This window comes from Tarenaya hassleriana, unplaced genomic scaffold, assembly GCF_000463585.1.
Source record: "Tarenaya hassleriana unplaced genomic scaffold, ASM46358v1 Cleome234, whole genome shotgun sequence".
In the NCBI taxonomy this organism is placed as follows: domain Eukaryota; kingdom Viridiplantae; phylum Streptophyta; class Magnoliopsida; order Brassicales; family Cleomaceae; genus Tarenaya; species Tarenaya hassleriana.
Window position 1 is genome coordinate 80,626 of NW_010965655.1, and position 12,925 is coordinate 93,550.

At 30.4% G+C, this 12,925-nt stretch overlaps 1 protein-coding gene across 1 annotated transcript in view; it reads left to right on the top strand.

The window, feature by feature from the left end:
- LOC104815460 (receptor protein kinase-like protein ZAR1) overlaps positions 1-1,193 on the top strand; it is a 5,053-nt gene extending 3,860 nt beyond the window's left edge. Inside the window, exons 2-3 of the mRNA XM_010543862.2 lie at positions 6-243; positions 328-1,193. Of these exons, the coding sequence (XP_010542164.1) occupies positions 6-243; positions 328-953 (864 nt within the window). The 3' untranslated portion in view covers positions 954-1,193. The remainder of the gene's footprint in view (positions 1-5; positions 244-327) is intronic.
- The last annotated feature ends 11,732 nt before the right edge of the window (positions 1,194-12,925 follow it).

Here is a 12,925-nt window from a genome sequence, read left to right on the forward strand (position 1 = left end):
TTGGTAAGAGCGGGAATGGGGTTGTGTACAAGGTTGTCCTTGAAGACGGGTTAACTGTCGCTGTAAGGAGATTGGGAGGAGGAGGATCTCAAAGGTATAAGGAGTTTCAGACAGAAGTTGAAGCCATTGGAGAGCTGAGGCATCCAAACATTGTAAATCTCAGAGCTTATTATTGGTCCGTGGAGGAGAAGCTTCTCATCTATGACTACATACCTAATGGAAGTCTTGCCAATGCAATCCACGGTAAAAACCCTCGATACCTTAGATAACCCTGAAAACTATATAATCTGTGTATTTCCTTTTACGGTTTTTTGGATATGATTTTAGGAAGGGTGGCATTCAAGCCACTGTCTTGGCCGGTTAGAATGAAGATTATCAAGGGAATAGCAAGAGGGTTGGTCTATCTTCATCAGTTCAGCCCCAAGAAGTACGTTCATGGATCTTTCAAACCGAGCAATATTCTTCTCGGGCACGATATGGAGCCTCATATATCTGATTTTGGACTTGTCCGTCTCTCCAACATCGCTGTAGGATCCCCGACCTCAGAATCAAACAGAGTGGTAACCGATGAGCAATCACAAGACCGAGCATCCAAACTGGGATCGTACTATCAAGCGCCAGAAGCCATGAAAGCAGTTAAACCGTCTCAGAAATGGGATGTTTACTCGTTCGGTGTGATTTTACTCGAGATGATAACCGGAAGGTTACCGGTTGTTAGCGTGGGAAATTCTGAAATGGGTATTGTTCAATGGATTCAGATGTGTATCGAGGAGAAGAAGGAGATGGCGGATATATTGGATCGGTCTTTGGAGGAGGACAATGCAGAGGAAGTGGAAGAGGAGATCATCTCAGTGTTGAAGATAGCAATGGCGTGCGTTAGTAGTAGCCCTGAGAAGAGGCCGACTATGAAGCATATCTCTGAGGCTCTCAACCAAATCGGTTTCCGACAGTGACTCTAAACCAAAACTGTTCCAACTTAAAAGTTTGTTGGAAGTGGTGGAAGTTTATGTAACTTTAAAGTTTTCTTCGTGTGTTGTTTTGTCCCTTGCACCTGATATATATATATATATATATATATGCTTGCATTCATGCATGTATGTATGTACAAGGTCTCTTTGAAATATGATACATATACATATGTATGTATGTATGTACAGGGTCTCTTTGAAACATGATGTATGCATGTTTACACATATACATGTGTATGTATGTAAAAGATCTCTGTTTTTTAAAACATGATTTTCCTTGAAGCTTAGCTTACATCACATGCTTTGATGAGTTGTAATGGGCCTTGAGCAAAAATGTTGATGGGCCTACAGAAGGCCCAAATAAAAGACGGGCTTCTTTTAGTATAACCCTAGAGCACGTATAATCTCAAAGTACAGTTTTTCTGAAGAATCTATATATATAAAAAAAGTTGGATTTGAAAGAATCTGGTGAGGATACATCAGCGTCCTATATGGATACTTTTTAAATTTTCATTGGTTCATCGAATTAAAAAACCTTCGGAGAGTAATTGAAAAATGCAACCATAATTGTAATTTATTGCATTAATTGATAGTTAGTGGGTAGGAAAATTACAATTATAAATTAAAAAAAAACGGAAGATTGTAAAACGTGGTATTCATTACTCAACTCATAATCACATTTATTACATTGAATTCTCCCAAATATATACTCAGATAATATGGCTCCAAATCCTGCAATATTCTCCAAAGCAAGTGATGTGGAAATCGCCATATCACGGGTAGAAGGAGAACATCCTTCATCTGGTTTTGCATGATTTTAAATTGTTGCATGATTATATGAAATAATCATCTGAGGTTTAGCAGAATTTCTGGTGGAAGGATTCAAAGGATTAGTACCGGCTTGCCTCGGATAAATCAGTCACACTCAGGTATTTCTATATACATTCACAATTGGAATTATGTCTCTGCCATAAACTTGGTCTCACTATAACGAATGTGCTTCTTTACAGTTATGCTTCCCCTATCAAATGCGTCGTTAGCCTCAATGACGCCGACAACGAGACCATTTTCAGAGGCCAAAGATTCTATTCCCTATCAAATGCACCGTTATCCTCACCGTTATATATTTCACCATGTTTCCATGGAACAAATTGAATCAATCACTTGCAGACGATCGATGATGAGAATTCAGGATGAAAACCCTAGGATTTCGAAACAAGAATGGAAATTTCAGAAAAGAAAAAGGAACCCACCAACAACAGATTCGTTGAGGCTCGATCCAACTTGAAAGAATCTATAAATCGAAGAGAAGAAAACACACACAAATCTACACACAAAGCTAGCAGATAACACAAAAGGAAATCGAGCTGAGAAACCTACAGGGAAAATATCAGAGAAAGTTTCAAGGGAAAACCCCCCACCTATCTAATTTCTCCGGATTCTTTGTTAATTTAATAATACTTTTTTTAATTAAAAACAAAAACAAAAAAGAAACATAATTGAAGGATGTGGAGGAGGAAAGAAATAGAAGAAGGCATCGATCGTAGGAGAAAAGAGGAAAAGAAAATAAGAAGAAGAAGAAAGTCCGGAGAGGGCAGAGCAGGTGGTTGAAGTGGAGATGAAAAGTCGTCCACCACCCCGGTTCAACTCTCCGGGTGACCAGTTAACAAAAAAAAGAAGAAGAAGAAACCAAATCTTTGTTAAATAACACTTTTTAAATTTCGACGAAAGAAACAGAATTGAAGGTCGTGGAGAAGAAAAAAATAAGGTTATGGAGAGGTGAACGTGCGAGAACAGTTTCCAAAGGGAGAATCAAATAGCCTAAGCAAAATGACAATAACAACAACAAAGTATATTAAATATATTAGGTTTATATATATATATATAACACAATGTATATGTGAGTGTCTGTATCCATTGGAATTCAAGTTTTTTTATAAAAAAATCAATCTTTATCTGATTTTTAAATTTAAATTAAATTTGATTTGGAATATTTTACTTTTGATTTTTTGTCTTAATAATAATAATTATTATTTTATGCTTTTAACATACTTAAAAAGTATATCTATTTAATTTTTATATTCAGTTGTTTCATATAGAGTTGTTTCGTGGAACATAAATTTAAAATGGTTTTTATATACCAGTTTGGATTAGTTTTTATTTTGGTTAGATTCGATCAAATAAGTGAATCGAAATTAAAAAATATAATTACATATTTTTAATCGGTTTATTTCATAATCAATTATGATAAAAGTTGAATTATAATATTTAAAAATATAATCAGAAAAAATAGAGGATGAGAAGAGAAAGAAAATACAATTATGAAGATATTATAAAATTTAACAAATGTAATTATTTCTGATAAAGTTTATTATTATTTCATCGCGTGTCATATAAATATCTGTGTATGCAATATTATTTACTATTATTTTATGCAGATGTCGTCATATAAATATGATCACGTATTATTTTGAATAAATCTAAAGGAGCTAAAATATTTTGAAAATATTAATTAATATCACGTTAATCTCTCAAAATATTTATATATTTTTTTAATATGGTGGGTCATCCAATTGTTATTGATGTCATTTATTTTGTTAGTCATTTCAAGTTAATATTGATGAAAACATTTATGCGTATATATTGATTAATAAATTAATAAATATTTATTAAAATGTATATAATAACATTTTTATGAAAAAAATCATATACAAATAGACTGCAATCTGGTGTAACCATCTGTTGATATGCAAATTAATAAATAGTTATGTGTCACGATTGGTTATGGGTAGTATTTTGGAGCCAATGGTTATAGGTCAAGAAATCTGGCGAGTTCGAATGACATCTGTTGAATTCAACATCATATTGCATTGTTATACCTACATTGTTATCTTTCATTTATATCTCTTTCCGCTCTTCTCATATTATTAAGAAACGTTTCTTAAAAAAAACCCCTTGGACTGCAAAATAAAGCAAATTAAATTAATTAACGCAAATAAATCAACTAACATGTTACATATATACGATATTTTACTACTCATTATATATATATATATATATAAATATATATATATGCATATCTCAAAACTTAAAATTACACTATTACTATAATTATGAGAAATTTGTATGTACATATTAAGCAAAAATTATAATTTTACATACCCACCTCAACATCCACCTAGGTATCTACGTGGTAATATTTTTAATTTAAATTGCTTATTTAAAATCTTCACTAATTATATATAATTTGTTTATCTTTATTAAATAAAATTATTTTTATTGTTTATCTTTATTAAATAAAATTATTTTTAATCTTAGTTTTATATATTAAAAAGATAATAAATAGAATTAAGTCACCATTATATATATGTATATATATTGGCATCTCATTATGTTATGGTAATTAAGTACACATAAAAATAAAGCATTACATAAAAAAAATGTCAATACATTATATTATAATTAAAATAATTAAAAAGTTCGCATCAATTATATATAAAATAAAAAAGAAACATATATAAAATACTCCATCCGTTTCAAAATAATTGTCGTTTTAGGTTATTTTACATTTTTTAAGAAAAGATAAAAAAAAGTCACATATACCCTTATTTAATGATAAACACAATGTTATCATTAATAATTTATTGAAATTTAATAGGGATAAAATTGGAAACTATTGTAAAAAAATGTCTTAAAAATGTAGAATGACAAATATTTTGAAACATGAAAAATAACTTAAAACTACAAGTATTTTGAAACGGAGGGAGTAAAAAAGAAACATTCACGTAAGATTGAACGGAGGCCAAATCGCTCAAACATCGATTATATTTATTATTTCTGATTATTGTTGTTGGTATGTTTGGAGTCCCTATATGAATATTATCGCTTATATGTGACAAAACCACACAAAAAAAATCTCAGAAATTTTTCAGGAAAAAAATAAAAGAAATAAACAGATTTATAGTTATGAACCAAGAAATGTGGAAAATAACGAATACCCTCCATCGAAGAACTCATTGCAGACTGTCAAGTAACTGCTGGTCATGTTTTACCGCAAATTTTCTACCATAAACGACTACTAAGGGATTCATGGGATCTATTTCGATCTTTTCACATGGGCAATCCGGTTTCAGTTCTTATGTGCATGTGTTTTTGTCTTTTGGATTTTTTATATATATATTTTGGATAGGAGATGAAATTATGGTTTATCTTAAGAAGTGTGATGTGCTATTTATAAAGTATCGTTTAGCATTCGAATTATTCGGTTAAGGTTATTTTCCGTAGTATAAATATTTATAATTGTTGGTCATTAAAATCAGTTCTCTAATTTTCCTCTTTCCATTTTTTCAATTTTTTCGGAATTCAATACTCTCTTTGATTTTAGTTAATTTACGACTTGGAATTTATAGTTTTGGCTTAACCGGACTATTTTACGGCTTCGGCTCAATTGGTCGTCGTACTAAATGGAACCAGCTTCAGTCGTGTGATCATATTTTGGTTTTATGATTTAAACGAAGTCATCTAGACATTCTACATGGAAATTAATATCCACATATATAATTTTATGATTTTTTAAATAATGGAAATTAATAAAATTAATAAACCAATTTTTGTAATGTACATTATAATTGAAATTAATAAAAATATATTCTTTGTAAAATATTTTATTTCCTATATTAGAAACTAATTAAAAATATATTTTTCCTTTATCAAATAAATATTCTATGTTATTTTTTCCTTTTATTAGTTAACAAAATTTTATTTCCAAATTGGCTTTATTATACAAAACTTTAATTTAAAAAGGATATCTAAATAGTAGAAACTAATGAATTTAAAAGTCTATTTTCAGACATCAATAAATATTTTGTTTTGCATCCCAAAACGTTATCGAAGTGATTTAATAGAAACTAATGGTTTAAGCCACGTGCCAAATATCATGGAAAATTTTATGTTCATTGAAAACCCACAGTAATGATGATATAAATAAATATTAATTTATCTAAAAGTTTAAGCAAAGATAGATAGCAACCGCGTGTCTTAAAAGACACACACCAAAAACTAAAAACTTTAAATATAAATAAACATCAACATTTGGTCCTTCGAAACATTTTATTCCAAAATTAGCATATATTACATGTATATATGTTGGAGATCAAGCCAGAAACCAAAAAAACTATGGTCGTAGCAGTCACAGTAGGAGAGGAGGAGATGGATGGCTTCCTCTGGAGACTTTTTTTTTTTTGGGTAAAAGGTGAATTGCATTAATCAAAAATTACAATGAGGTTTTACAATCAGTCTTTGCTGAATTTGCTGCTAGTAAATAGCCAAAAAACAATCCCATGATAAAGGTAGAGAACTTTTTCCGTGATCGGTCCTAGGAATGTGTGACTGTTGTCAGAGTGCTTCGAGTGGAGGATGTCAAATAGAACCAGCTCTCCAGAGAGGATCTATGAGCTGATAAGCCTGAAGTAGCAATAGGCAGAAGGATGTTTCTCATCAATCGATCAATTTGCTGTGTGATTACCGACACCTCACGTTTCTTCCCCGTGAATATCCGTTGATTCCTTTCCTTCCAGACCTGATAAATGGTAACCTGCAGCAAGAGCTTGGAGATCAATGCACGATTTCTACTCTGGGCGTTGCTCGGTTCTCGAATCCATTCTTGCAATTGGTGCAGGTCTGATGGTGGTGCATACCAATAACAGCCTGCAAAATGCTGTAAGATAGACTTTGCAAACCTACAGTTGAAAAACAAGTGGTGGTGGTTCTCAGCTTCCAAGTTGCAGAGAGATGGACTAAATTTGACTCTCTTGAAGATACATTCGGAGATGGACTAAATTTTTAGTAATTTTGCTTTTAAGTCTCTCTTGTCGGAATAAATCTCCAGATTTATTTTGTTACTACTCCAAACTATACATACATATACAACACATTTGTATATATATATGCATGTATATATGTATGTACGTGTCTTATCTGAGGATTATTATTTTTATTTTCAATCTGATGTAACTATTACTCACGATTTTTATATAGGAACTCATATGTATATGTATATATACATATTTTTATATATATACTTATATGTATGTGTTCTTGAAGAATGGGTTTCTAGACACATATATATGCATATATATATTTATGTATATGAAAATATATATCTTATATGGAATCGTGATGAATGATCAGGAAAATGGCTAAGTTTAGGTATAAAAGAAGTGTCAAGAAATGTAAGGTGAAATTCGAGAATGTGTACAAGTACTACAAGTATGTGCCAAAGTCGGCTTCCAATGAGTTTTACATTTTATTTTTGGTACTATATGTTTTAATACTTTTGTAGTGCAAATGATATTATTGTGATTTTTGAGATATGATATTGGTTTATGTTCAAATTCGAGAATACAAATATATAACCAATAATCATTTTGGTGATCAATATAAATTTTAAATTAGGAGGAATTACAATATTATAAATGATAATATTTTTTTTTCACAGTTTTTAAATAATTTTAAAATTTCCTTTTGTTATATATCGAAAAATTCACGAATAAATTTGTATTAAATTATAAGATGAATAAAGACTCTTTTTCTCATTTTTTATATTTTTGTTTTATTTTTTAATAAAATTACACAAATACCCAAAATATTCTTTGAAGTCCTTCAAAACACAAAATCCGAATCAGCTGAATTCTGCTCTGTCGTGGAAGGCGACAAAATATACCATTGTATTATTAATATATTGTTTGGAAAGGATTTGCACATATTATAATTGATGGCGAGAAAATACATTGAAAAGAATAGTGTGAAAATAATATGTATATATATATATATATATATATATATATGTAACGAACACATAAACAATTGAAATTGACTGAACCGTCGGTAATTATGGAAAAATATGGTTTTTATTTTTAATTTGGTAATAATGGTGTGGAAACATTTGATTAGTGAGAGTTTAGTTAGGTTGGAATCCAATCATTGTTGTTTCCTACACACACATATAAATTATAATATATATATATCAAGGTCTATAAGATATGTTTCTTATTGGTTATTCATGATTGCAAAACAACAATATATACAAGTTTCAAAATAGAAAAAACAATAGACACAAGCTAAACAATAATAAATTTTGGATTATTTTACGAAAAATATTTCTCTGGAAAAGGTTGATGATATTATTTGTAATATTGGAAAGAATTTTTTTTTGATATATTTATATGACTACTTGCTAGCTTTGCCAAACAAAAAAATTACGAGGTTCGTCAAATTATAAAAGAAATTAAAAAACTTATATGTGGAGTTTAAAAGTGAAATATTTTCCCAGTGATATATATTATTAGAGTTTTGATCATAGTAAAATGATTAAATTTACAAGTCTGTCGAAAAGAATTTGTTATCTATTTATTATTAAATAAAAAAATTAATTTTGATGTTTTAATTAAGCCCAATCCGTTTTTTGTCTTCAATATCTCTATTGCTTTAACTCCTCAGATGCGCTCATATGGTATCCATATAACTTAATTTGCTTACTTTCAACATATAGTGGAATATCTGGTATGCTTTAGGGATATCAAACAGAATCTACAAAATGTTAAAAAATGATATCTTATTTAGATTATAAATAATGATAGTTTTTGTTTTTGGTTTTTCGTTTTGGTTTTTAATTTTCAAAATGTTTATAGTTTTCATAAAATATGAGTATCTAAAAAAATGGGTTTATATTTTTATTGGATTTATAACACAATAATACATAAATAAACAAAAATAATGGCGAAGAAATTGTGATAAAATCAAATAATATTATTTCAAATTAGCATAAAAAATAAGTGTTGCGAGAAATTTGGATAAATTTAATCATTTTTAATACAATTTTTAATATGTATATATGTATATAAATAATATCATTTTGGATGTATTCGAAGAAATTATGTATGTATGTCTGTATTTTAATATATACATATATATATGTTACATGTATTTAATATATAATATGTATATATACATATATATATAACTATGTATATGTATGTGTAACAATGAGAATATTTAAAATAAATCATTGATATCGATTTTATATATCATCTACATAATATATTAATATTTGCTTTTTTTGTTTCTTTAAATATATAATTTTATAATAATTTATATTTTTACAAAATAAAAAAACAATACATATTGATACTAAATCTATACCAAAATATATTAAAATTAAAATAATCTTTACAAGTATAACCCGCGCATCGCGCGGGTCTTAACTAGTATCCCAAAATAATATAGTTTGGAATATGCGTGCATTATGTTAATGTTGAACGGTGTCGGTATATTTATATCTGGGTCTTATGTAGGCCGAATCGGATCATTCGTAGCAGGATTTGACATCTTAGGTGGTACATCATTTTCGATAATCAACATACAGAACTAAAAATACAATTGGACTCCCAGTGGTTTCTAATAAACGCATCGTTAATCTTTGATGTGCTAAATCTAAGGTGTAAATTAGCTATCAAGTTTAACTCGAGAATTCAACCACGTCTGCAAAAATGCGGATCGGTTGTATTGTAGAGGTTGAACACATGGAATAGATCTTAGTAGGATTAAATCGCAAGTAGATAAAGAGAAATGATGAGTGATAATATATAAAACAATTCGAATATATAAATAAACGAAGTATGAATCAAACAAACACTGCAAGTTCGGAAATGATACATGCGTATCGCGTCTTAAATTTATATCTGCTTCCACATCTCACCGCAAAAGTATAGGATCATCGTGGTACGAGTTCAATACAAGGACCAATAACAATTCTAATCAGATTAATCATAGACTTAAAAACGAAATGGTGATGAATTGGGGGATTGGTGTCAAAGTGAAGTATACAACCAATGAATTCATCACAAAATATCTCATACATAGATTCATTAGAACATTACAATCTTCACGAGAAATCAGTCAAAATGTGATGAGATGATTGATTCTTGTTCTGACTTATAATACCATGTGACAAAAAGACTAAGTCACAAATGTTATTGGCTCCTTAGATCACTAACCTAATCTAACAAGAGAAATCATAATATCGTATTAGAGACCACCTATGTTTATTACTCCAAAAATATTTCGAGACTATGGCTACATTAGATGGGACTACAAGGTCACACACGTAGGGCTAATTTTAATTTCTCGAGTTTGTTCGAAAAGTCTATTTTTATTGATTGAAACTCGATCATGATTAGAGTAAGTGAAAGATTTTTAGATATTGTGCTCTAGTCACGATCTGCATAATCGATTAGAATACATATGATGGGTTTAAAAAATGTCTATTAGGCTCATATGTTGAGTAATAAGGCAAATAGACTTGATTGTTAAGTTAAATGCCCAATAAATCCAATTAAGTTTTATGGAAACCTTAATGGACCTAACTAGGTTTTATAGAAACCCTAGCAAGTCTTTATAAATATGTGTGGACATATTATTTTGCCCTATTTCGTCCTAGCCACCGCTGAAGAAAAAAAATATAGATTTTTGTTCTCCCCTTCTCTCTAGATCAGTTTAATTCTCGATCTCTCCATATTTATACGTTCTAGCATATGTTCTATCTCGTGGACGTGGACTAGATAAGTCTCTAAATCGAAACATATTAGTATTGATACTTTTATCAACCATACAAGATCTATGATTATAATTTATTTTTTTGTATTCGCTGCGTGAAACTCTAATTTGGAATATTAGAAACCGTTTTTAATGCACGTTTATGGATCTCCAAAAACTTCAATACAACCTAGTGTGTTTTTGAATTGACTCGACAAGTTTCATATTTTAAGTCTCTATCTACGGATTCCGACTTAATAGAGTAGTGTTTTCTCTTTGTAATGTATTTTCACAAGGTGCCACGTCAGACTAGAGTTAGTTAGAAGAGAATAATAGACTTGTGCATGTATTTAAAGAATTAAACGGTGAATAAAAAATGATCGAAAGGAAAATTTCCAAAATTCTGATTTTAGTTCTTCCTTGTTTTTGAAGATTCCTCTCTCTAGGTTTGAAACGTGAAATCTTTTTTTTATAAAGGTTGTGTGTATTAAGGAAAAATCCAAAAAAAAAATATTGAACTTTTAAATTTTGACAAAAAAATACTGAACTTTTTATTTTATCAAATAAATATTAAACATTTTAAGTTTAATAAAATAAACACTTAACTCTTCTATGATTGTCAAAATAAACAAAATGATTGACGTGGCACAATGAGATATAAACATGTCATATTATTTTACAATCGAAAAAAGTTCATGTATTTTTTTGAATCATTAAAAAAGTTCAATGTTTTAATTGCAGAAAAGTTGATGTATTTTTTGGATCATTTAAAAAGTTCAGTGTTTTTTAGATTCGTTTAAAAAGTTTAATATTTATTTGACAAAAAATAAAATTCAGTGTTTTTTGGGTCAAAATTGCAAAGTTCAGTGTTTATTTTTTGGATTTTCCTTTATGTTAATCATCGAAAGTTGTACAAAATATTTCGTAATGAGTTTCCGTGTAGGAATGAAATAGACAAGTACGTAAGACTACTATTAGCAATGCTAGTTAATGGAATTGCGAAACCAACAACAGATGATTAGTTCGACCAGACTTGATTTGGTCATCCACTGGGGAAACTTCAGGATTACACCTATTGTGTCGCATCCCTATCTTTGATGCACTCCATAAAATGTAATTTTTTTTAATCAGATTATACACTTCAATTATAGCAAAATGACATTAATAACCCTACAGACAAAATGTCTAAAATGACCTTATAGATTTGAAATTAAAAAGCGTACAAAACACAACCAATCAGACACCTCCATTCTCTCTCTTCCCTCCCTCTTCTCTCTGTTTCATCACGCCATTGCAGGTAAAATCAACCAAAAATCTTGCTTTTTTCCAATTTTTTTATGCAATTTAAGGTGAAATTCAATAAATATGTAAAATACAAGTAAGATCCAATGAATTTCGAACGTTATTGTGTTGTTTTTTGTATTTTAGGGTTTGATATTTTTTAGTAAAACTAAGATAGAAATGGTTCTAAAGAATAAAATTTTAGTTGTAATAACAAATGTTGATGTTTTTACAGGAATATAGATGACTATTAAGATTGTTATACATATATTTGCATTCGGTATGATGGTATTTGGAAAAAAATGGTGATGGATTATTTGAATGGAAAGGGGAGGAAGTGTTGGGTTTCACTACGCTACGGGTTCCTAGCATGCGATCATATCGATCTAGGGTTTGGTTTACTAGGTTTCATGTAGCGGAAGAAAGATCTAAACCTAGTCAAACGTCACACGCAACCAAACCTGCAAAACCCGAACAGATCGTGTATATTACCGTGGGAATCGAATACTTACCTCTTTCCTGAAGAAACGGAAGTAGGAGTCGATCCGGGGCCTGTTTAATCACCTAGGACTGAAGTTACAGTCCCTCTACACGTATCCACACCGACGGGAAGGATTCCAAACGCTTTTGGAACCGATCTGCTAGGATCTGTAAAGTATATGAAGTGGGATCTAATCCCGGGAGCTAGAACTATTAAAGAAACGATTTCTTTTGAGTTTTTGCTCTGTCTTAGGGTTCTGAAAGTGAGTTCTTCACTTAGGACGGCGTCTAACACCTCATCTAAGTTAGAAACCCTAATCCTTGTGGAAAGAGACTTTTTCCGAGTATTGACTCGGTCCGAGTCAGAACTCTAACTCGGTCGAGTCAGAACGAATCAGCCCAGGCCCATTGTCAGCTCTTGACTTGGCCCATTGAGTATTGACAGAGTCCGAGTCAAAACTTTGACTCGACCGAGTCAAAACTTTGACTCGACCGAGTCAAAACATCAGCCAAGCCCAAAACACTTTCTGGGCTTCGACCCGCATGGAACTGACTCGGTCCGAGTCAAATACTGACTCGGTCCGAGTCAGAAGGCTGAAACCGTC